The sequence below is a fragment of the Macrobrachium rosenbergii genome, chromosome 41 (genome assembly GCF_040412425.1).
Source record: "Macrobrachium rosenbergii isolate ZJJX-2024 chromosome 41, ASM4041242v1, whole genome shotgun sequence".
Lineage (NCBI taxonomy): Eukaryota > Metazoa > Arthropoda > Malacostraca > Decapoda > Palaemonidae > Macrobrachium > Macrobrachium rosenbergii.
In genome coordinates this window covers 41,341,292-41,366,161 of record NC_089781.1, presented here as the reverse complement: position 1 = coordinate 41,366,161, position 24,870 = coordinate 41,341,292, and the positions used below count along the sequence as shown (strand labels likewise).

The following is a 24,870-nucleotide window of genomic DNA, read 5'->3' as shown; positions in this document are numbered from 1 at the left end:
CAGCAACTGCCTGCTGTCTAAGGAGCCGGGTAAAAATCATAGCAAATCACAAACCTAAAATCAGCATTAATCTGTATATCATTCAGTTGATCAAATCAAACTTTTTCTTGGTATTGGAATCAGAAATGATTCTAAACAATAGTTGATGGAGTATCTGTTTGTTCAATGGTATTGTCACCCAGCATATATAATTTAAATCTTTTCCACTTCTTATCAGTCATCTTGAAGACATCTTATAAAATAAAGTGAAACCATTAAGGGTTTACGCTTTGTGTTACCTTTTCCCTGTGATTATTATATATATATATATATATATATATATATATATATATATATATATATATATATACATACATATATACATATATATATATATGTGTGTGTGTGTTTGTGTGTGTGCGTGTGTGTGCGCATGTGTATGTGTATGCATTGTTTTCCCGGAAAAGAGACGAGACGTCAGTGCGCCAAATTTAGACCGGGCTGATGTGAAAACAGACTACTCAGGTGTGTTATCTTGTAATGGTTGGTTTGCCTTTTGCATGAGAAAAGTAGCACGATGTTCAAAACATTAGGGAATAGGAACAATTCCCATTCTGACATATATAACCAAATGTTGCTCAGTAACCCTGAATTTACTATACCTAGAAAATAACTTGGATCTAAACTGAGTAATCAGCTGTCATAGTGGAATGGACTTATTTCTAATCAAAGTACAGAACATGAATTCGACAGGTATATATACGCCTGATAGAATACAGTTGCTATCACCCATGTTTGAGGAAAAGGGCAGGGTTCGAATCCTGGTCAGAGTGGAAGAGCTTATCTAACATAATCCCCTTTGGATGTGAATTGTTCCCAAGGTATATTAAATTCGATATAAATGAATAACTGCGTGCTTTCGTGTTGTTAGCATGAGTTTTCCTGCAAATATTTCTTTTATCTGCCCAGGAACTTTCCAAGCATGCAGAATTGTCACCCTAAATCAAAGATATAGGTAGACAATTCGATGATATCTTCATTATCCTAGACATTAGGGAAGATGCCAAATCCTGCAGGATGTTCCGAGTGGGATATCGATCCTTAACTTCATCATCGAGCAAAGTAAAAAAACTGCAACAGCCAGTTGCCGATTTTATTTTCTCCTTTCCCAGGAGACCGCAGGACTCCCACATCGATGCCCTAAGGAAGGTGAGTTGCGTGCTCTGGAAGAAATGCCTCCTAACAGGACTACCATAATAGATGTCAGCAGAATCTGAGGCATACGACAAGGCATAGGAGACAGGCCCACACCTACTCCACATCAAGGCCCGTCAGGAAGGCCTGATGAAAATAAAGCTGCCATCCACAAGCATGAGGAAGGTGATGACGTGCCTCCTGGATTTACAAACTGATTATGGGTCATGCCAACCAACGAAAATTCACCTTTCATGTCATGTCACATCCCTAATTGTGCCCGGCCACATCATAATCCTCCAGGGCGCAAGCTCCCTTGTTACCACAAGGCCAACTTAATCCAACAACAACAACTACAATATTTCTTCAGTCCTAAAGATATCGCAACGAAGCGAGAAACAGTTGTTGATAATAAATTTTGGATATTAAATGGAAACCATAAGCACAATTATTGTATATCTTGCAAGTTTGACTGAAGACAAATATATATATATATATATATATATATATATATATATATATATATATATATATATATTATATATATATATATATGTATATATTTTTAGACAAATGCAAAATAGTGATAGAAAACAGTCTTAGCATGGAATGCCAATGACTTCAGTAATATTTGTCCAAAAGACAAATTATGTCTTACTACTATATATATATATATATATATATATATATATATATATATATATATATATATATATATATATATATATATATATATATATATGTATGTATGTATGTATGTATGTATGCATATGTATGCACAAGTGTGTGGGCGTGTATTCTGTGTGTGTGTGTGTGAGTGTGTGTAAGTTCAGTATGTGCTCATGATGTAATGAAATGCAATACTGTCAATGAATTTGGTTATCCATTCAAGTCGTAATTATGTGTGAAGTTGCAGGATTTGTACATTCAGAGATTAATATTCTAGACAAAAATCACATGTAAGGTGAAGAAAGGGATTTAATGGGTCTATAAATCCTTCTTAGGTGGACTGAGATGGCGAAAAACTATTGGATACAACAAGGTACAATATTCCTGGTCCTCTTAAACCTTTATGTTTAACTAACAAAAAACTGACTAGACTCTGCACTAACTCTAAATTATACCGAACTTAGAGTAAGTATAACTATTGAAGATTGCTTACGTTTTAAGCGATACAGAAAAAGAAACAGAAATAAACACAGAAATGTGTCCAGCAACAGATGCAATAGCCCTATGTGAAAGCAGTAACAAAATGGCTCTTTCATTAATGCGTTGGGGAATAAACATGGTTGGTCCTTTTTGGAGTACAAGACTCTTGGTCGTTGAAAGTAATAAAGGTATTATTTACATTAGAAATATTTTGAAAACAGTATATGAGGAAAACTGACTATATCTCTCGAAAGTGGCTAAAATAAAATTGACTTGATTTCGCTCAAAACGAGACTAACACTATTTATTGACTATGAAGGACACCCAAGGTTCATGTGTTCACGCCATGGAAGTTAAAAGGTCTGCCATAGGCTCCGTAAAATTATCACTGTTTATACACTATTCTTACCAGATACTAACAACTTATTTCATAATCTTAACTTTAAATTCCGAGAATGTGGAACTAGTTAAGTACCTCGACTCTAAATTATTATAGAAGAAGGTGGATGTTGTCTAAATCTGTATCCATAGCGTTTCTATTTTTTCCTTCCCTCAAGAGAACTGCTTGAGTAAAGCGTTGATTGCACTAATGGAATTCTGTATTTTCTGTTGCTCTCGGAGGATAGGATTTGTAGGCTGTGTTGGCCGACGCCACTGCTGCTCCTCTTGTTTAGGACGATCTGTGAAGATAATACCATAATGAATAAAACTGACATTACTGAAAAACAAATGAGATACTGGCTTTTGTTACCGGCAATAGTTGGTCACTTCTGTTTATGTTTATGGCTGACTCTCTCAATGTTCGAGTACAATATTCTTTCGGTAATTTAACTGTGACAAGAATTCAAGCGTTGAAAATCTTGATAAGAGGAACTGATTGATTAAACTAATTTGAGTAAATAAAAGTGACTTGCAACGAATATTGACCAGAACCCTAACTAGAGGTGAATCGCTGCAAAAATGTTCAAGTGTTTAGAGAGAACAATATCCTTATGATTATGGCAGAGTAAGAGTTTACTTGGAGATCGACAGCATGTGTAATTACGTTTTGGATAAAGCCTGGTCCTGCTTCCCACGGATGGGCGCTCCTTAAAACACTTTTCGATGTTGCTTCCCTCCACGAATATCTCCGCTGAGGGCGCCTCAGCAGTCGGGTTCTCTCTACCCACGCTTAGAAATATCAGAAACAAGGAGAAAGAAGAAAGCTAAGGATTACATTGCTTTTTTCTATTTAAGATTTCGAACATTTGTTATTTCGTAATGATGTTCTTTCTGGCAAAAAAAGAAAGAAAAGAAAGAAAGAAGGATTGCACGTATGTATGTAAGTCTATTTTGGTAATGATACAATCACTGCCAGCTCATTTTCTTTGGTATGTCCAGCGTTGCAATAAAATACTCAAGAAGCTAACCATCAAAACATGTTACATACACACTCTCTCCCTCTGATTGATATATATATATATATATATATATATATATATATATATATATATATATATATATATATATATATATATATATATATATATATACATATACACAAACACACACACATATATATATATATATATATATATATATATATATATATATATATATATATATATATATATATATATATATATATACACAAACACACACACACACACACACACACACACACACACATATATATATATATATATATATATATATATATATATATATATATATATATATATATATATATATACACATGACGAAGGAAGTAATAGGGAGAGAGGAATCCTCATCCTCTAACAGTTTATTTTCAATGCCGACGTTCGACGACGCATTCCAAGTCGCATTTTCAAGGCTATAAATTATAATTTGCGAACATCAATAACAAATGAATTTATGGAGATATGCAATGGCAACAGCTCTTTATGCAGTAAAAATATTTAGAACAAAACACCTCATTCCAAGACAAGTCAATAATAAGTAAAAGGGGTTCACTAAAATCTTAAAACAACCTACTTATATGAAAGAAAGAGCAAGACTCACATAAATAAATAAAAACAGAGTGAGGAAAACCAGTTGCCCAAACTAGGCTATAAACAATTTAACTGAAGACAATGGACTATTTAAAGACGATACAGTCTTCTTGATAATTATGGATTCTAGGATGGTTAAGTCGTTGTTGTTCTGCACTTGGCCTAAGATGGAAAAATCCTTGCTGTCAATATAAGTTTTACATAATTTTGAGTGATTACGTATATTTGATTGTTCAGGATTAGATAACCTGCTACCTGTTCTATGACTTATGCCCCTGTGGGAATCTATGCAGACCATCAACAGCCTCCTCGTGCATCCACGTACATCTCGTGATCACATCCCGGGCAAGTATAAAAGACGCTGGACGAAAGCAGAGGACTGAGCCGCTCTTTGACTCTGAACAGAGGCCCTATTGTTAAGTGATTTTTCGGGATGATTTTCAGATTTAAAGCTGGAAAACTCTTTTGAATAATGGCTGTGCATTTTATCCTAAAAGTACCATCATGCACGAAAGGGAAACTTGCATACATCTTCAGTTTCGGCGCAGTCGATTCAGGTGTTGCTTGAGTCATTTTCTGCATTAGCAGTTTGTTTAGGGATCTGAAAAAAAAGTCGTGAAGGAAAACAGTTATTACTGAAATATTCCTCTAAAAAGGATATCTCGTCGTGGAAGCTCATCCAATTTGACGAGTGGGTATAAGCCCTATGGAGCAGGATTAAAATAGAGTTCAGTTTAAAATTAAAGAAACACGAACTATAAAAATTCATTCCCAAACCAGTAAATGTATTTTTTTTATACACACCTGTGTAAAAACCTGAGTCACCTGTGGAAATAATAAGATCAAGGAAGGGAAGTTTGTTATTTACCTCCTTCTCCATAGTAAACCTTGTGTTTGGATGTTGCCGGTTGTCTCCTCCACCGGTGGGGGGACTATTGATATAAAATTAAACAAACTTTTTACTGATGAAGATGCAATTTTTAATCATTTTAGTAGAACGTTTTTTAAACAGCTTTTAGAGCTGGCCGTACTGGACACGACCTTTGTCTTCAATGGCATTTTGTACAAACAAACTGAAGGGATGGCCATGGGATCACCTCTTGGTCCAATTTTTGCAACATCTTCATGTGCTACCTGGAGGAGCGCATAATAGAAGAATGTCCAATTAAGTTCCACCCTCTATTTTATCGAAGATACGTTGACGACACGTTCTCCCTATTTCGTTATGAATGTCATGCAGAGTCCTTTCTGGAGTTCGTCAACCGGCAACATCCAAACATAAGGTTTACTATGGAGAAGGAGGTAAATAACAAACTTCCCTTCCTTGATCTTATTATTTCCACAGGTGACTTAGGTTTTTACACAGGTATGAATAGAAAAAAAATACATTTACTGGTTTGGGAATGAATTTTTATAGTTCGTGTTTCTTTAATTTTAAACTGAACTCTATTTTAACCCTGCTCCATAGGGCTTATACCCACTCGTCAAACTGGATGAGCTTCCACGACGAGATATCCTTTTTAGTGGAATATTTCAGTAATAACTGTTTTCCTTCACGACTTTTTTTTCAGATCCCTAAACAAACTGCTAATGCAGAAAATGACTCAAGCAACACCTGAATCGACTGCGCCGAAACTGAAGATGTATGCAAGTTTCCCTTTCGTGCATGATGGTACTTTTAGGATAAAATGCACAGCCATTATTCAAAAGAGTTTTCCAGCTTTAAATCTGAAAATCATCCCGAAAAATCACTTAACAATAGGGCCTCTGTTCAGAGTCAAAGAGCGGCTCAGTCCTCTGCTTTCGTCCAGCGTCGTTTACAAATATACTTGCCCGGGATGTGATCACGAGATGTACGTGGGATGCACGAGGAGGCTGTTGAAGGTCCGCATAGATTCCCACAGGGACATAAGTCATAGAACAGGTAGCAGGTTATCTAATCCTGAACAATCAAATATACGTAATCACTCAAAATTATGTAAAACTTATATTGACAGCAAGGATTTTTCCATCTTAGGCCAAGTGCAGAACAACAACGACTTAACCATCCTAGAATACATAATTATCAAGAAGACTGTATCGTCTTTAAATAGTCCATTGTCTTCAGTTAAATTGTTTATAGCCTAGTTTGGGCAACTGGTTTTCCTCACTCTGTTTTTATTTATTTATGTGAGTCTTGCTCTTTCTTTCATATAAGTAGGTTGTTTTAAGATTTTAGTGAACTCCTTTTACTTATTATTGACTTGTCTTGGAATGAGGTGTTTTGTTCTAAATATTTTTACTGCATAAAGAGCTGTTTCCATTGCATATCTCCATAAATTCATTTGTTATTGATGTTCGCAAATTATATTTTATAGCCTTGAAAATGCTACTTGGAATTCGTCGCGAAACGTCGGCATTGAAAATAAACTGTTAGAGGATGAGGATGCCTTTCCCAATTACTTCCTTCGTGATGTATACTTCGAGCCTCAGCTCCGGCCCTTATGTGTGTGTGTGTGTGTGTATATATATAGTATATATATATATATATATATATATATATATATATATATATATATATATATATATATATATATATATATATATATGTATGTATGTATGTATATACACACACACATGTCCTATTAAACAGGATGGCTGCATTATGCGAATTACTCGTATGTTGAGTCCTCTCAAGTTTTCTTATGACTCAAGCGAGTCAAAAAATATTGAGAAGACTCAATATAGGAGTAATTCACAATGCAACTATCCTTTTAATAGGACATTCATCTACTTACTCATAAATGATGCCTTGGAGTCTGAAGTGGAGGGCAGAACATTTCTTAAACCTTTCATACACTTACTCATATTTATTCTAATTATTCTTAACTTTACTTTAATCTAAAACAAATAAAACTACTGCAAATTTTACTTAAATGTGATTCATCAAAACAAACATTAATTTTGTATGTATACGATTTTGTGGAAAACTAAAAAAATTCCAGTGTTATGAACCACAACAACTTTTTCTAGAAGTTTTTGCGTGACTGAGTTTATTGCTCTGTGGAATCATGGGACTCTCTGGTCACCAAAATGAGAGAAAAACTGGAGTGTAATTAGTGTGGTTGTGCAATTTAGTAACCAATTAATAGTGGGAGATCTGGGCCTTTGTTCTCAATAAATTTCAAAAGTAATTTGCAACAGGTATTAACATGAAATAATATTCTTTAAGACTATTTAACAACACTTGATCCTGAATATGTTAATATCGACAAGAAATGATATGATACATGGTAAGGTATTGCAAAGATTTTTTAAAGAAAAATTTTACTGTATTTCAAGGTTGTATGCAAAGTGTTCTTACCGGTTTAACTTTTTGTTCAAGTATTCACGAACATCGGAGAGTAATTGGTCCACCTCCGCATCGACAGCCTTGTCCCTATTAGCCGTCGAGGGTCGATCCTCTTTCCCTTTGTGATGCTGGTTCCACTGCCTGGAAGGGGATTTCCCACTCGCTGGTGCTTCTTTCCTTCTTAGACCTGGAGGACAAGGCTCACTATTGGTATAAGGCAACGGCTAAAATGGTGCTAAAAAAAATTCGACCCTTTGTTCAATTTCACAATTGCAGTCTTCACGATTCCATTATGCACAAAACAAGCAAATACAGCTACTACAACATATGTTCATTATGGGAAACGGTGCTAGATGGCAAAAGAGGCATATGAAGTACTGCAGTCAGTTGAGATTCGAGTACAATCTACAGAAACTCAGAAGCAATAATTTGTAGTAGCAGGGACATGTTAACAGGAGTATAGTTTCATCAACGATCTCGCATCCTGTCGCAACTCTCCAGAGATTTTTTTGGAATTTTATTTCCATAACAGATCTCATGAAGGTTATATTTCTTCTTAAAAAGACAACAATGAAATGTTCTTATTAGGCGCATGCAACAACTAGAAACTGATGGCATTTTCGTCACCATTATAAAATGATACTGCCAGTATCAACGGGGCACACTTCTTGAGTAACATGAGAGAATCGCGTCATCTCCGTAATTTTCACTCGGAATCAATTTCATGTCTTTCCGAAGTGTTATTCATCTCTTACCGTTTATTTGGTTACGTATATCATTTTGCTATAAATAACACAAATTCAATCTCTCCTGTATTTTCCCTCCTCATGATTGCATTAGTGTCTCTGCCTTTCTTAGCCAGTCAGATGGTTTCTGTTCATCACTTCCATAAAGAAAACAAAATTTTAATCATCACCATAATGTTTGGATAATTATTGTTGATAGTGTTTACTATGTCTTGTCTATTTTCCTTGCATTCTGCGACAATAGCTAAGAATAATTCTCTTTATAATTATACGTACCATTAATGATGTTAGTGGAGAAAGTAATAAATACTAGATAATTCCAACAACACATGGTATCCAGTTGGTAAGAGAGCTCGGGCTACTCTGCAAATGTCTCAGATTCTCTCTGACCTAATCATTGCTAAGTATCCTAGAAATATCAGGAGCTTTGCTTACAGTAATCAATGTAATATTAGTTCAAATTAAGAACCATTTCAAACACTAAAAAGCAAAGTAATCTAGCTACAAAACTTTTAATAAAAACAGGAAAGTGATTGTAAATACAAAGTATGCATTATAAAGACGAACATTTCATTAGAATTTGCTACTCTAAAGTGGAATAACGATACTCGTAACACAAAGTTGTAAAATGTAGAGTGAAAATGGACAACTCATGTTGCAAAGCAGCTACTTGCAATATTCCATCAGTGGAGTGCCTAGAACCAAAGGCTATAACATCACCTCTATCCATGCTTCAAAAGGTTCTCATACTTCAATAACAGAACAAAGTGAATCTCACTAGATCTCAGGTGAAAGAGAGACAAATGCATATGATTACATAAGTTCATAACTCACGTTCAGTTCGGGATGTGTCAGGAACACAGCCAGAGTCTGATGTTGCTCCAGGGTTGCTAACATTCACCACAAGACGAACCTGACGTCTAGAGCTCACCCTTACATCGTGATGACGTGGGCCTGCTCTGACTTGTACTGTAACATCATCACCAGTTAAGGAAGGTGTAAGAGAATCATCTCTGCTGTCATCACCGCATTCAGATCCTCCACGGTATCGTGATAGAGTGGCTAAAAAGGCATCTAAAGCACTTAAAGATGAGGGTCTATATTTTTTTGGTCCCTCTTCGTGATCAATATTTGATGAAGGGGGCCTATGACGTCGTAGTCGCCTTGCTTCAAGGGCTTTTAGTAAACGCTCAGAATAGCTGCCTTCACCAGTCTCTGACGATCCAAAATCACTGTTATTATCTGTTTGCATTTCATTTACCGATCCAGGAAGACTGCCTGCTGTACATAATGGAGATTCATTTTTACATGTTGGGTGATGAGGGAGGTTATCTAAGTAGTCTTGCACCAACTGATACTTACTTCTTGAAGTTGCATCACTGTCAATCTGAGAAGAGGGATTATGGAAGTCACCTTGGCTTTGTGCTCCTTTATTATTTCCTTCAGTATTATTATTAAGAGCAACATCTTGACCTTGAAGACTTGTCCAACTTCTCATCATTACTAGTTCCTTAACCTCTGTAGCTCTTCCACTGGCAGATATTGGTCGACGGCGTCCACTTGTGATGCGGTTGGCTCTGTCTTTAGCTTGTTTGGTCGAAAGCCTTTTTGCCTGCATACCCTCAAGGGCAGTTTCATTGTTTACAGAATCTTGTGAATGAGAATCATGACCACTTTGAATTCTTAAGTCTCCATTATCTCTTGAACACTCTAATGGAGAGTTTGTTGTTTTTCCTGCCATTTCTACAACCCCTGAATCAGAGGATGGGGAGTTTGCTGCTGCTCCCTCTGGGTTACTGCCGTTTCTTGGTGATTCATCATCTGAAAAAGCCACCTCACCTTCCATCAGGGACTCTGGTTGATGGTCTTCGTCAAGAGGGTGATTGCTATCTTGAATATGGCTTGGTGATGTGGCATCCTCTGCTCTTTTGTTAAGTATATCTTTGTCTTTAAGAACTTTATTTTGAATGCTATCGTCAAATTCTTGACACAACAACAAGGGGGCATCTTCAGTGCTTGCAATGACTAAATCATTGGGTATAGCCATCATCTGGCTAGAATTAAAATGTCTAATTGTTTTATTTCCAATAAGTACTTCGTTTTCAATCAGTCCTTCTGCAAATTCTAGTGACTCCTCATATTCAGGACGAATAATAGGTTCTGTTATATCCTGAGTTTCATCGCTGAAAAGTGACAAATCACTGGCTTCACTTTCACTTGCACCAGGCCTGCAATTTATGTCATTATCTGATACATGCGTACCACCATTGTCACGGATATCCTCATCTACTGTAGATTCAGATAAACAGTCGCTAGCAAAATACATGTGATCTTTGTCTTTGCTGTTATTTTCAAGACTATTAGTTGGATCCAAAGTAACAACTTCATCATGAATCTTACTTTGATGCAATGCATGATCAGAACTCAGAGATTTTGTCTCAACTAAAATTTCTGGTTCAGTAGATCCTTCAGTATTCCCTGAGTACTCTATATAGATACAATCTTCTTTTTTAACCGAACTGCTAATGTTTATTGTCAAACTTTTTTTAAATTCTTCAGCACATGCAGTTTCTTTTCTGGTGGAATTTTCCTGAGCATCCTCTTCCACGTCTATCTCGTTAACACTAAGAAAATTCTCATTACACAGATCAGACCCTTCAGTATTGTGTTCTACTTCTGCTTCTGTATTCATAGTGACCATGGTGTTCTCCTCCACAACTGGTGCTGTCTGGATACCAGCTTCATCCCCATCATTTAGACCACTCATTTCCATAACAAGCGGTTCATTCTCTGAAATGCTTTTCATCATGCCTTCATGCATTTCTTTATTTTCTTCCAATTCCTCATTTTTGCCATTCTCCACATTAGGTAAATTTTCCTCAGAGTTTTCCATCAATCCAACTTCCTTTTCTTCAAACACCATCTTCCCAATTTCTTCATTGTAAATGTCTTCATTCTCCATCGAATTATTTTCACTCACATCATTACTGTTAAGTTCCTCCTCTATGATGCTTTCATCTTCTAACATATTCTCAGTTCCTGAGGCTGGATTATCTTCGGTATCTTCTTGCCTATCGGTATCCATATCTTCCCCTAACTGATCCTCATTCCTTTCTGTCTCTTCATTATTGTTTTTCATGCAAACATTAGTTTCCTCCATCTTGTCAGACTTACTATTTTCCTTCACAGTCTCTACATTTTCCTCTGATATTCCTTCCATAGAACTGTCTATAGATGAATTATCTTCCTCTTTTAATTCAATGTTTGTTTCCTCCTCCAAAGGCCCCTCATGCGTTTCCATTACATCATGGACACCATTGTTAGCATCTTTTGTCATTTCATCTTCATATCTTTTAAATTCTTGATCTTTCAAATCTTCTTCATCAATTACTATGTCATTGAGTAAATTACTTTCTTGTTCTTCTACTTCCTCAGTTTCATTTGTCTCTTCAAGTGCATCATCAGTTGCCAATTCTTCAAGTTCTCCAGATATGGCAACCACTTCTTCTATGATAGCTTCCTCTGATTCATATTGCGCTTCATTTTCTATTACTCCTTCGGTTTCATTGTCTTCACCTTCTGATGCAGCAGCCACTTCTTCCATATCTACCTTCATTTGATATGCATCATCATTTTCCATTACTTTATCAATTTCATTTTCCTCACATTCCCCAGATATAGCAACTGCGTTTCCCGTGGTACCTATCTCTAATTCATTTTGATCTTCATTCTCTGTTGCATTTATAGTTGCAATGTCTTCACCTTCTGATGCAGCAGCCACTTCCTCCATATCTACCTTCAACTGATATTCATCAACATTTTCTATTACTTTATCAGTTTCATTGTTCTCACATTCCCCAGACACAGCAACCACGTTCTCCATGGTATCTACCTCTAATTCATCTTGATCTTCATTCTCTGTTACATTTATAGTTTTGATGTCTTCACTATCTTCTGATGCAGCAGCCACTTCTTCCATATCTACCTTCAACTGATGTTCATCATCATTCTCTATTACTTTATTAGTTTCATTGTCCTCACATTCCCCAGACACAGCAACCACATTCTCCATGGTATCTACCTCTAATTCATCTTGATCTTTATTCTCTGTTACTTGTTTAGTTTCAATGTCTTCACTATCTTCTGATGCAGCAACCACTTCTTCCAGATTTACCTCCAACTGATATTCATCATCATTCTCTATAACTTTATCAGTTTCATTGTCCCCACATTCCTCAGACACAGCAATCACGTTTTCCGTGGTATCTACCTCTAATTCATCTTGATCTTCACTCTCTGTTACTTGTTTAGTTTCAATGTCTTCACTATCTTCTGATGCAGCAACCACTTCTTCCATATCTACCTTCAACTGATATTCATCATCATTCTCTATTACTTTATCAGTTTCATTGTCCCCACATTCCCCAGACACAGCAACCACGTTTTCCATGGTATCTACCTCTAATTCATCTTGATCTTCACTCTCTGTTACTTGTTTAGTTTCAATGTCTTCACTATCTTCTGATGCAGCAGCCACTTCTTCCATATCTACCTTCAACTGATATTCATCATCATTCTCTATTACTTTATTAGTTTCATTGTCCTCACATTCCCCAAACACAGTAACAACATTCTCCATGGTATCTACCTCTAATTCATTGTGATCTTCATTCTCTGTTACTTTTTTAGTTTCAATGTCTTCACTTTCTTCTGATGCAGCAACCGCTTCTTCCAGATTTACCTTCAGCTGATATTCATCATCAATCTCTATTACTTTATCAGTTTCCCAGTCACTTTTCCTTGACATAGCAACCACTTCTTCCATGTCATCAACCACCAATTTGTTTTGATCTGCATTATTTGTTACTTTATCAGTTTCATTGTCTTCATTTTCTCCTGATGAGGCAATGACTTCATCCATGATATCTACTTTCAGGTCATATTGATCTTCATTCTCCGTTATTATGTCACTTTTTTTGTCTTCTGTCTTTAAAAGAGCTAGTTCTTTAATACTTTCAGTCTCATATTCATCGCTTAAACCCAACTTACCTTCTATAATTCCCATGTCATTTGTATTTAACAAAACTTCTTTATGCTCATTTACTTCTCCAGTTTCATTTTCTTCATTAGGGTCAGCGTCATCATCTTCTTCATTGTCAGCCTTACTTTCTTGTATATCGCCTGCAGCATCGTTTTCTTCAGTGTGATTAGTCTCCGCAACCAAGCCAATTATTTCATCACTTCCCATTACCTCTTTTTCTTGACATTCACTAACTGCATTGCCAATTTTTCCGTCTGGATTGTAATTGTTCTCTTCTGAAGTTTTGTCCATTTCTTCTACATCTTTCTTTTCATTAAATGTACTTTGAGATTGGTATACCTGATAATATGTACTTTCCGCTATTTCTTCTATAGGCTCCTTTCCTTCTTTCTCAACTATCTCCCTTGAATTTCTCTCATACGTTTCTGTTTGATCTTCATTATTTGGTTCTTTCAGATCACCCTCAAATTTTCCTTCATCTTTATGTGATTCTTGAACTAAATGGGTATCCTCCATTGTCACATTAACAGTTCCTACTAATATTTCCCCAGATATCTCTTTCTGATTATTCTCTGTATTTCCAAAATCTTCAGTGATTGTATCCTCGCTCTCAATTTCCCTTTTTTCTTCCTGTGGATCATCATGTTCTTCTAAATATTCGTTTTTAGACTTATTTGCTCCCCTGGTAATATTCTGTTTTTCCTTTAAAATTTCAGGCTCATCACCTCCATCCAGATTTCCCTCATTTTCAGCTATATCCACTGTACTTTCTTTTTCCACACCATTTAAATATTCTTTTTCTGACTCAGATCTATCGGCTACAGTGTTTTCATTTTTTATCTTTATTACAGACTCAGATTCCATCACCTGCTCGTCCTCATTCATATCAGTGCTAACATTTTTATCAAAGTTTACTAGATCATCTATGCTACAAGTCGAATTTCTGTCCACATACTCATTCCTAACATCTTGAGTATCTTCTGTTAAAATGCTCTCATCATTTTGTAATGGCTCCTCACCTATTTGTTCTGTAACTTCTGTTTCCTCTGTAACTGATACATCCTGCTGCCCTTGTTCCCTGATGGGCATAACCTCGATGAGTTCGTCATCCTCTTCAATAGTGGAGAGTCCCGAGCTACTTTCATCTATTGGGGTTTGTTTCCCTTCATTCGAAGTATGGCTGCTAAAGATTTCATGGAGCAAGTCAGTTTCACAATTGTTGTCAGGCACTGTGTTTCTGGGGCTCACAGAATCTTCTGAGACATACTCATTGGTGTCTTCCTCAATTGGAAGTGGAAATTCTGTGTCTATATCAGGAGTAGCATCCCCACTATCATAGTTACTTTCACCAGATGGCACACGAATTACTGTGATTCGGTCAGAAGAATCATTTCCATCACTAAGCTCTTCTTGATCTACCTCATTAATTAATATGGGCGATGCTGATTCATCATCATTAAGAAAAAATCCGTCATTTAAGCTCATGCCAAAATCTCCATCCTGTAAGCTCTCTATTATCATGTCTTCCATACTTGAAAGTTGTTTGCTGTCGTGGGATAACATTTCTGGATTATTTGCATCACTCTGGACATGCTGACCCATAGCACCTTCAGTGCAAGTTTCATTCTTGTGCTCAGCAACCATTTTCTGGTCCACTTCTTCTAGCAGGCTTTTGTCTGCATTCATAGTGATTCCTTTGTTGTTATCAATTTCAGTTTCAGAGCCAGGCTCATTGGTACTGAATAATCCAGACTTATCGCAGTTGTTATTTAATGGATCTGGTGTTAAGCTTGCATCATCGCAATCAATAAATCCACTTTCTAAAAGTGTTTCTTTCCCATGTGAGGTAAATCCAATGATTTCCAGTTGATCTTGTGATGGATTGCTGCTTGTTTCCTCTGAGATTTCATTGCTCGTATCTTTAGGTGAGTCTTTGGTAAGATTATTGTTTTCAGATACAACACTTCCACTTGTGTTGTCATGTACAGCACTCGACCCACTTGTGTTGTTACTAATTGGTTCCGGTGTAGCTGTTTGTACCTCTACCTCACTGTTACTTTCATTATTTTGGATATCACTATCTGCATTATCCAAAACCTCAGAAATGTCCTCTTCACTTTTTTCATAAGAATACGAAACAGAATGAAAAGAATCTGTATTATAGTTTTCCTCAGAACTCTCAGACTTGGGAATTTCCTCTTCTACAGAATGTTGCAATGCTGTTACATTGTCGTAGGTTTCATTCTGATTATCAATTGAAAGATTCTCATATTTATTCTCTTGGTTTTCCTCTGCCTGGGTCTCCACACCAGCGTCAATTTCATTTGCATCTTTACTTTTATCTTCGTTGTCTTCACTTCTGATTGATGATATTTCATCCGCTATTGCTGGAGAGCCTGCTTTTTTATTTCTGATAATATCTTCATTCCCTATTTCACTGATACTATTTTCATTATAAGCACTGTTTTCTTCAGCTGCATTTGATTTTGATTCTTCTTTATCAGACTTACCATCAGACTTCTGAATGTTTGCAGGTGCATAGGATGACTGATCAGTGATTTGCGTGTACGTGTCAGAATACTGAGCAGAACTTGGTTCTGGAAGAGGATCTGATTTTTCAGCTGACATTTCACTTCTGTTTTCAAGGGAATTAGATATAGTATCAGCTATATTTGTCAGTGAATTCAGTGATCCTTTTTGAGTCACATCTGTGCTTGTAATCTGTATGATATCAGACTGAGATAAATCTGTACTTTGATCTGATATTTGTGGAGATAAATTTCCATTACAAATAGTTTCTTTGACTTTAGGACTGTCTAAAATATCTGAGTCACTAGATACATTTGCATCCTCTTTTGAAATGACATCTGAAAAGTTAACAGATTTTTCAGCAACATCTTTTTGATCTTCATTTGCTGTTAGATGTGTTAATAGAGCTTCATCACTAAGAACTTCAATGTGCTTGCCAGTCAGCAAGAGATTATCTGGTGGTACAGTATTTGGAAGTGGCCGTTTATTAGAGACTGTCCGTCTTTTTTCAAGACGGGCTGTAAGCCTGGCAGGTAAGGTTGGCGCTAAGACTTTATTTGCTGGGATATCATTTTTCATTGGTACATAAAATGCTTGGGTAGTTGAGCTTTGTTTGCTTGTTCTACTTTCATCTTCTTCAAGGCTGTCATAATAAACAGAATCAGCTCCTTCGCTACCTAGTGAATTTCGTCGATGTAAGACTGCTGACATTGGACGGATGTTTTCTGTCTGAGAAGCTGTCTCTGAGAATGTTGGAAGAATTGTTTTTTGCAGGTTTTTTAAAGACGAATGTTTTGCAATCCACTCTTTCCTTTGTGCTTTTCGTCCTTTTTGGAGGCCTATTTGGCTTATAGAAGGTGACAAACTACCAATAAGAGGACTGTGTGATAACACTGCCTGTGTTTCCTCTTTTATGTATTTTGTCATTTTTTTTACCCATTTCTGTGAATTCTTGTGAAAAAACTCATTTGGCTGCGATTTACTGGAGATGATTTCTGGTGCAGAAGTGTCATTCAAATCAACAGAATTAGTGAGATCATGAGATGGGAGCACCATTAAACCCCTTGCATCTCCTAAATTACTCAGAGCAGCGATTGTTTCATAAACAACAGCAGAACTCACAAAACGAAAATCTCTCAGATCAGGCATTGAACTTCGTCGTTCTAACTTCGGCTTTGGAAGAACCATGATATGACTCTCCAATGGCGGTTTATAATCAGCAAAAATCGAACTGATTTCCCCTAAGCCAGAAGTAGCACCAAAAGTATCATTCAAAACTTTTGTCGTTCCCATCTTCAAGCTGTTCTCTCCAATACTGCTACTTCTTTTTGGTCGTGCTTTACTCATGAGCTCCTCTGGTGGAAGTGTGGGATAAGGTTTTTGATTTTCCCTGATTATATCATCAGAAGAACCTGGGGGAAAGGGCCTTGTTGGTGGTCCAGGAACACGTCGTTTTGTTTGCCCTGCAAAAGGAACAGTAGGAGGTTGATGAGGAGGTATTCTGGGATTGTGAGTGCGCAAGAATCTGTCACATATTTTTTCTTCTTTAAGCGGCTGGCTTTTTTCTTCTGAGCAATAACGACGTCTTCTATTCGAACTCAAAAAGGCTTGCGCTCTGGAAAAAGAAGAGAGTTAATTATTACAAAGACATATCTCTAAGCCTTCTGAAAATTCCATGTGGAATTCCTTCAATCTGCGTAAATGCTGAACAAAATTTATTTACAAATGTGAAGAAAATATGTTTGTTAATTATTTTGATGTCACATTAATTAATTTGTTTTTATTTTCAAATTCACCAGAAATAAGTGTTACCTAGCATCAAGTGCCTTATCCTCTCCTCTTACTATTCTAAGTGCTTCATCAAGGTCTGGGGCAGACTGACTTGGTCTTACAGAGCTTTCTGTTTCTATGGCAATTTCTTCGTCATTCATATCATCATTCTTTCTCCTAGAATTTTCCTTTGCCGCTCGAATTCGACACAGTTCTAAAGGTTCCCGAAGAAATCTTCTCATCAACGCATCCTTTTCTTTTTTGCGCTCTGCCAAGATGTGTTCTCTTCGTCGACGTTCTTCTAGTTCTGACCTCTTCAGCTGACGGTCTCTCGCCCTGAAGAAACGAAGGGTATTGACTGTCATCATTTTGGTAAATCTGAATTATTCTCCTGTTCTCCGACTCATATGTATACTGAAGAAGACCTTACCATAATTTTCAAGTTTTTGAGGAAGGAAGGGGGGGATCAAATGCAATTACTGTCTCTAGAATCCATGCGATTCAGAAAACTACAAGATCACTAAATATACTTTTGAAAGGTATTTACCTCTATCAAGAATAGTTGCTAATAAAGAGACCGACAAGAGAAGGCTTTGCATTCAGTACTTTTTGGCACTACAGCCAAAGAGAGGAATATTGTATAAAGAGGTAGAGGAAAATGTAATGCAACTGAAAAATATTTTGTGATAATGGTATGTTTACATTGGTAACTTATTTTTAGATGATTTTTGATTTCGGATACCATTACTCTTTGACCATTTAACGTAACAGCACATATTTCTTCACAAATTTTTCTTAAATTTTGCCTCAGAACATGCTTGTTAAAGTTCCAAAAAGTCTAAATAAGAAACCACTTTTACAACCACAGAAGACATATGTCTTTACTTCTGAATCTGAGTCACACAGAACAAATTGTAAGTAAGGCCACTCACAACTCTGATAATTTCCTGGATGTAGTATTCACCAATTTCCCAGGAATTATAGCTAGTATTGTGGGTCCTAGGACTGAGGCTTCTGATTATACTTAATTTCTTTAATAATTAAAATTAAGCAAGCTGTCCCTGATGAGTACTAATCTTGTAACATACATAATATAATAAATCTCAAACAGACTGGGAAGGGATTTTGTGTGACTTTTACTTCTGAAATGGTCACAGTTGTATAAGCTGAGCCTATTTTTATTTTAAATGATAGTTAAATGGGTATAAGGCAAAGTGTGGTTCAATGACGATTATAAATATGGTTACCTGGTGAAACAAGAGTCTTAATATTTCAAAAGGAATGAATCTGTTTTGACATGGAATAAATATACCAAACTAAGAGCTGCATCTCATTGTTTATTTTTCAGTTGGAAACGAATACACTTTGACTGTAATAGAAACCTTTTCTGGTGGGCTACTCTCAAATCTGTACTTGTTGGTGCACACTCAACAGTTCCACTTTTGCTGAAACTAGATGGTTCTGTCACCGTCCAAAATAAAAGACAATCCTTTTAACTGTTATATTTGACAGTAAGCAGAATAATGAGAGCTTAATATGCCCCATTCCTGTTTTCCTGAAGTTAAACTGCCTACTGTCTCAACCCTGTTTTCTCTTAAGTTAAACTGACTAGTTACACTTTGCTCTCCTGTAAAATTAGAAATCTTGCGCTCAACCATTTTGCACTTGTTGGAGAGTTGGTAATGTCACTCCAATAGATAAATATGTTTGGAATAGGTCTAGTCACGCCCAGTTTCCGCATTTCCATTATTGTCTAGAGTTTTTAACCATCTTTTGGCAAAACATCTCAGTTCCTATGCTGAAAGTAATCCTCTGCTCCATAGTTTGTAGTTTGGTTTCGAAAGCCTTAGTGCCTTTGTACCCTTCTTCAGCTTTCAGTGTCATACAGAAATCCTGACGATCTGATAATGAATTTCGAAATACTGATCTGGACTTTGGTGCTGCTTTTGCTCCTGTTCATCATTAGTCCCTTGTTTTGAAACAAAGATAGATGGGAGTTAGTGGACCATGTCTTAGTATTACTATTGATTTTTCAAACAATTGGCTATGCAGAATACTTGTTGATGGGGACTAAAGTGACTACAAGAATATAATCTCTGGTTTCGTCCAGGGCGGTTCTCTTGGAATTCTCTTGGAACAAAACTTTTTATATTAAAAACACAAATATGTTAGTGAGCCTCGAAAAAAAGCTTATCACTAATGAAGAAGATGATACTTTCTTACATCAATCCCATTTTCTGAGTATAGACCTATAGCTATTATATCTCTTAACAGAAATTTAGCTAAAATTAGTGCTCTGTGCAAATTAATGGGGATGAAGTTAAATTAACGAACTGAATGTATGATTGCTAGAAAGTCTAGCTAGGTTTCATTCTTAATTGCAGATTAACTTTTGAGAAACATGTCTGGTGCATCTTTTCTTAAATTACATACAAAATTGGTATACTGAGAAAATATTTCAAAATGTTTAGGGACCTGTCTGTCCTGAGGAAATGTTTCAATTCTTTTATTATCTTCTGCTCTGAATACTGTTCCCCTCTTTAGTCCTTGGCAGTAGACTCTCATCTTAAACTGTTTGACGACTACTTGAGTTCCATTAAATTTCTTATCTCGGATCTAGATATTAATCTCTGGTATCATCGTTCAATCAGCTCACTAGGCAAGCTGCATTAGATATTTCATAATTCTGATCATCCTTTGTTTTCAGATCTTCCCAAACTATACCATCCATCATACAGGACTAGAATTGCACTTGTATAGCAGTCTTTCATTTTCTTCTGTGAGGTTCAGTACTATTCACTTTTCTAGAAGTTTTACTTCAGTTGTTGCCAACTGATTGAATGATCTACCTAATCCCGTTGTTGAATCATCGGAACTCCAGCAGTTTATTTGTTATTTATCATATTTATTTTATTTGTTATTTACCTTATTTGTTTTTCTTGGTTATATTATTCTTTTATAGTTGCTTCTCACTTTCTATTTCTGCACTGGGCTACTTTTCCTATAAAGGCCCTTGGGCTTGTAGCATTCTGCTCTTCCGTCTAGGGAGAATATTCTCGTATGGAAAAAGGGATAACACCAAACAGTAATATATATGCTGACAGTTCCTATAGAATGAATAGTACATAGTTATGGAGCATTGAAATGCATGTCAGACCATCCTTGATGGAATGCGCGACAGTGTCAAGCATGTTTAAGAAATATTAGGGCGAGATGAACACTTGTGTCAGCGTATACCAGGCTGTTTGGAAACTGTAGTTCTCGCGAAGAGCGAAAGGAATTTAGGTTTTGGAAATCTAGGTGCCTCACGTTGACCCGAGTGTTGACCCTTTTGACCTGTATTGTGTCACGAGATCTCCACGTCACGAGAGAGTAGCAGGATAATGTTCTAGAGTTATGAGTGGGTGCATAAGTCCGCTCGAAAGGGAGTCATTGATGGGTAATAAATTGTGATCTTGAGTACATATGAGGGACTCGGGCAGTAACTTGAATTGGTAAATGTGCTGCCTAGATGAGGGTGCTAGACTTTTGCCAATGAAGATGGATTTGTTAGTGGTCACATGTTAGGGGAATTTCTGGCATATAACTATGACTTCGGTCATGACAGACTTTGACATTAATTTTAGGATATGTAATTGATTGGTGTCAAAATGTATTCACCAGTCGGAGAGTTTGATTTTTCATTTACTTTTTTTGCCAGAAGTGAAGGACAGTCTTTGACCTTCTCTTCTTTAATTTTGCTTTTGTTTTGTCATGTTAAGTTTGGAAATAAAAAACTGTATTTTGGTAGAACATGAGTTTCGTCTAGCCTTGATTTTGGTTTGAACTATGACAGGAAGAAAGAGGAAAACATATATTCTAGATTATCGATGATCTATCTATCTATTGATCTTTAAAGGTAGGTTGTCAATTTATTTACGATATTTTGGTTATGGAATAGTTATAAAACATATCTATCTATCTATCTATCATCTATATATATATATATATATATATATATATATATATATATATATATATATATATATATATATATATATATATATATATATATATATATACACACACATATATATATATATATATATACTATATGGTATGTTATCTCTTATTATCTCCTATTTCCATATATAGAATATTTCTCCTAGTAAGTTAACTATAAAAGAAAAATATAACCAAGAAAAACAAATAAGATAAATAACAAATAGAATAAATATGATAAATAACAAATAAACTATTGGAGTTTCAATGATTCAACAATAGGATTAGGTAGATCATTCAATCAGCTGGTAAAAACAGAAGTAAAACTTCTCGAAAAGTGAATGGTACTGAACCTCACAGAAGAAGGAGAGAGGGCGCACAGCAACATTTATAAAATATTGAGACAGTTCTTAATAGACCAGTCGCCCCAGAAGAGTATATACCGCCTGCTCAGGAAGATTTAAACACTGATGAATCTGAGATCAGGGTAGAAGAAGTAGTTAAGGCAATAAAACAGTTAAAGAATTATAAGGCACCAGGAGAGGATGGTTTATTCCTGGAAATGTTTAAAGTGGAGGAGGATAGATTAGTATTTGTTTTGAAGATATTATTCAATGAGATATGGGTGACGGGGTTAATACCATTAGGCTGGAAGAATGGTGTGGTCATTAAAGTTCCAAAGAAAGGAGATCTGAGTAGGTGTGGTAATTGGAGGGAAATCACTTTGTCACCTGTAGCCATGAAAATTTTCTGTAGAGTAATTTTGAATAGGATGGAGCCAGTGGTTGATGGTATTCTGAGGGATGAACAGGCCGGTTTTAGAAAGGGGAGGGGTTGCAGTGATCAGGTCTTCATAATTAGGCATTTAATGCAGCAAGCAAATGAAATGAAAACTCCTTTAAGTCTTTGCTTTATTGATTTTGAAAAGGCCTTTGATAATACTTCGAGAAGGAGTATTGGAAAAATCATGAGGCATTATGGAATACCGGGAAAGTTTGTGGCGGTTATCATGAACATGCACGAGGGCACATCTTGTAAAATGATGGTTGATGGGTGTTTGAGTGATTCATTTGAAGTCAAGTCTGGTGTGATTCAGGTTGGTATTCTGTCTCCTTTGTTGTTTGTATTGGTCGTGGATTACGTTACGAGAAGGGTTGCAGCTATACGCTGGGGAGAAAATGTAAAACTTCTTGACTTGGATTATGCTGATGATATGGTTTTGATCTGTGAGGGACCAGAAAAAAATGCAGAGTGTGTTGTATTGTCTAGTGAGGGAAGGTCGAAAGGTTGGTTTGGTTATTAGTAGTGGAAAAACTGAAATCACGAATATGAATATTGAAAATGCACAGGATTGTCTAACTGAAGGTTAGTTGTAAAGCAAGTGGACAACTTTAAAAATTTAAGTACTTATTTAGATAAGGAGTATTTTGACTTATGGGCATGAGCCATGGTACGGTACAGTGATTTCAGATAATAAATTCTTAGTATTTGAAAATAAGGTGCTCGGAAGAATATTAGGAATTAATTGGAGGGATAGGATATCAAATAACAGAATTAGAGAAGTAACAGGGATGCAGCCGGTCGATGAGTATATTAAGTTCTAACGCTGGAATTGGTTAGGCCATGTGTATAAAAGACATGGAATAGTACGAGGTAAACTGGGGGGTTGCCCTTAGTAGAAGAGGTAGAGGTAGGCCGAAGGAGACGTGGTTAAGGACAATGAGGCGGGAAGCAGGAGATGAGTGTTGGGGAGATCTTGAGGAGTTAGCCCAGGCCAGAACGTGGTGGCGTGAGTTCATCGAGGCCCTATATTCAATATGCCACATAAATATATATATATATATATATATATATATATATATATATATATATATATATATATATATATATATATATATATATATATATATATATATATGTAGTTGCCTCTCTCTTTTTTTCTGCTATATATATATATATATATATATATATATATATATATATGTATTAATATATTTAGTATTACTGTTTAGTTATCTCTTTTTCCATATGAGAATATTCTCCCTAGATGGAAGAGCAGAATGCTACAAGCCCAAGGGCCTTTATAGGGAAAGTGCCCCAGTGCATAGAAAAGAAAGTGAGAGGCAACTACATGTAGGTATATATATTATATATACATAATAATATTGCTGTTCGACCTCTCTTCCTTGGCTCTTAGTAGAAGAGTAAAAAAATTTTCTCTTAAAGCTAGGAACACAACGTAGATTTCTCGTATGAGAAAGAGGAGAGAGGGACGAAGCAAAGGTTGTTTTCAAACTAAGGTCGCCACCCGACCTAAGGGTGGGAATTTTAAACTCATAAGCTTAACAGAGGGGGGTACAGTTTTGCTAGGCCAGACCTTAGATATACTGTCCATAAAATCCACTTTTCTTTGACCTATGTACTGGTAAGTCTTTGCCATTTTCCAGATGACACCTGTGACCATTGTCCAAAGTATGCTTGGGGAAGGAGCCTCGAAGGTACGCGACCCAAGTCAGCCCGACGTCGGTGACTCTCAGCTCTGCTAACATAGCAAACGGACGTGTTTAGTGCTTTCTCTAAGCACTCTTTGTTTCTCCCCCTTTGTCTCCATCACGTGGGGCGATTGTTATTCCTAGCGGACCAAGGAAGCTTAATGCAACTGATCATTGCATTATTTAACTCAGCAATAAGTCGGATTGTGACAATTACTCCCAGTTTTTTTCTCTTCAACTGAATCTCTCATTTTTCTTGTTCAAATTTTCATCTCTTAAGAAATCCCTAACTAAGAACCCCTAGTAAAGCAAATTCCCTTTATGAGGTCATATATTAAGTGCATTCATTGTTGTCTAGTGAATCACATAACTTACCCTTCATGGTGTTAAAAGTACTATTCCTGGCATAAGATTCATCCCTTGTGATTAATTAATTACTAGTGAGGGCTTCTTTAGTGCAAGATTGTTATCTGGATACTCATTTTCCAGGCGCATCAGTGTACAGTTCAGCCTGGACATTCCCTCTTATTAGTGAGAAGAATCTGATCATTACATCAGTATCTGCCTGATGAGGAATAATAAGCCACAGTTCAACATTCATTGCATTCAGCTGCCTTATAATAGTGATTGAAGAGGCTTATTAAAT

The 24,870-nt window shown here is 36.2% G+C and overlaps 1 protein-coding gene across 1 annotated transcript in view; it reads right to left on the bottom strand.

The window, feature by feature from the left end:
- Nucleotides 1-1,930: 1,930 nt before the first annotated feature.
- Nucleotides 1,931-24,870, bottom strand: part of LOC136827121 (uro-adherence factor A-like) — a 60,451-nt gene continuing 37,511 nt past the window's right edge. The window contains exons 3-7 of the mRNA XM_067084881.1: nucleotides 17,794-18,087; nucleotides 9,246-17,596; nucleotides 7,678-7,852; nucleotides 3,368-3,492; nucleotides 1,931-3,002 (exon numbers count right to left, since the gene is read on the bottom strand). Coding sequence (XP_066940982.1) covers nucleotides 2,875-3,002; nucleotides 3,368-3,492; nucleotides 7,678-7,852; nucleotides 9,246-17,596; nucleotides 17,794-18,087 — 9,073 coding nt within the window. The 3' untranslated portion in view covers nucleotides 1,931-2,874. The remainder of the gene's footprint in view (nucleotides 3,003-3,367; nucleotides 3,493-7,677; nucleotides 7,853-9,245; nucleotides 17,597-17,793; nucleotides 18,088-24,870) is intronic.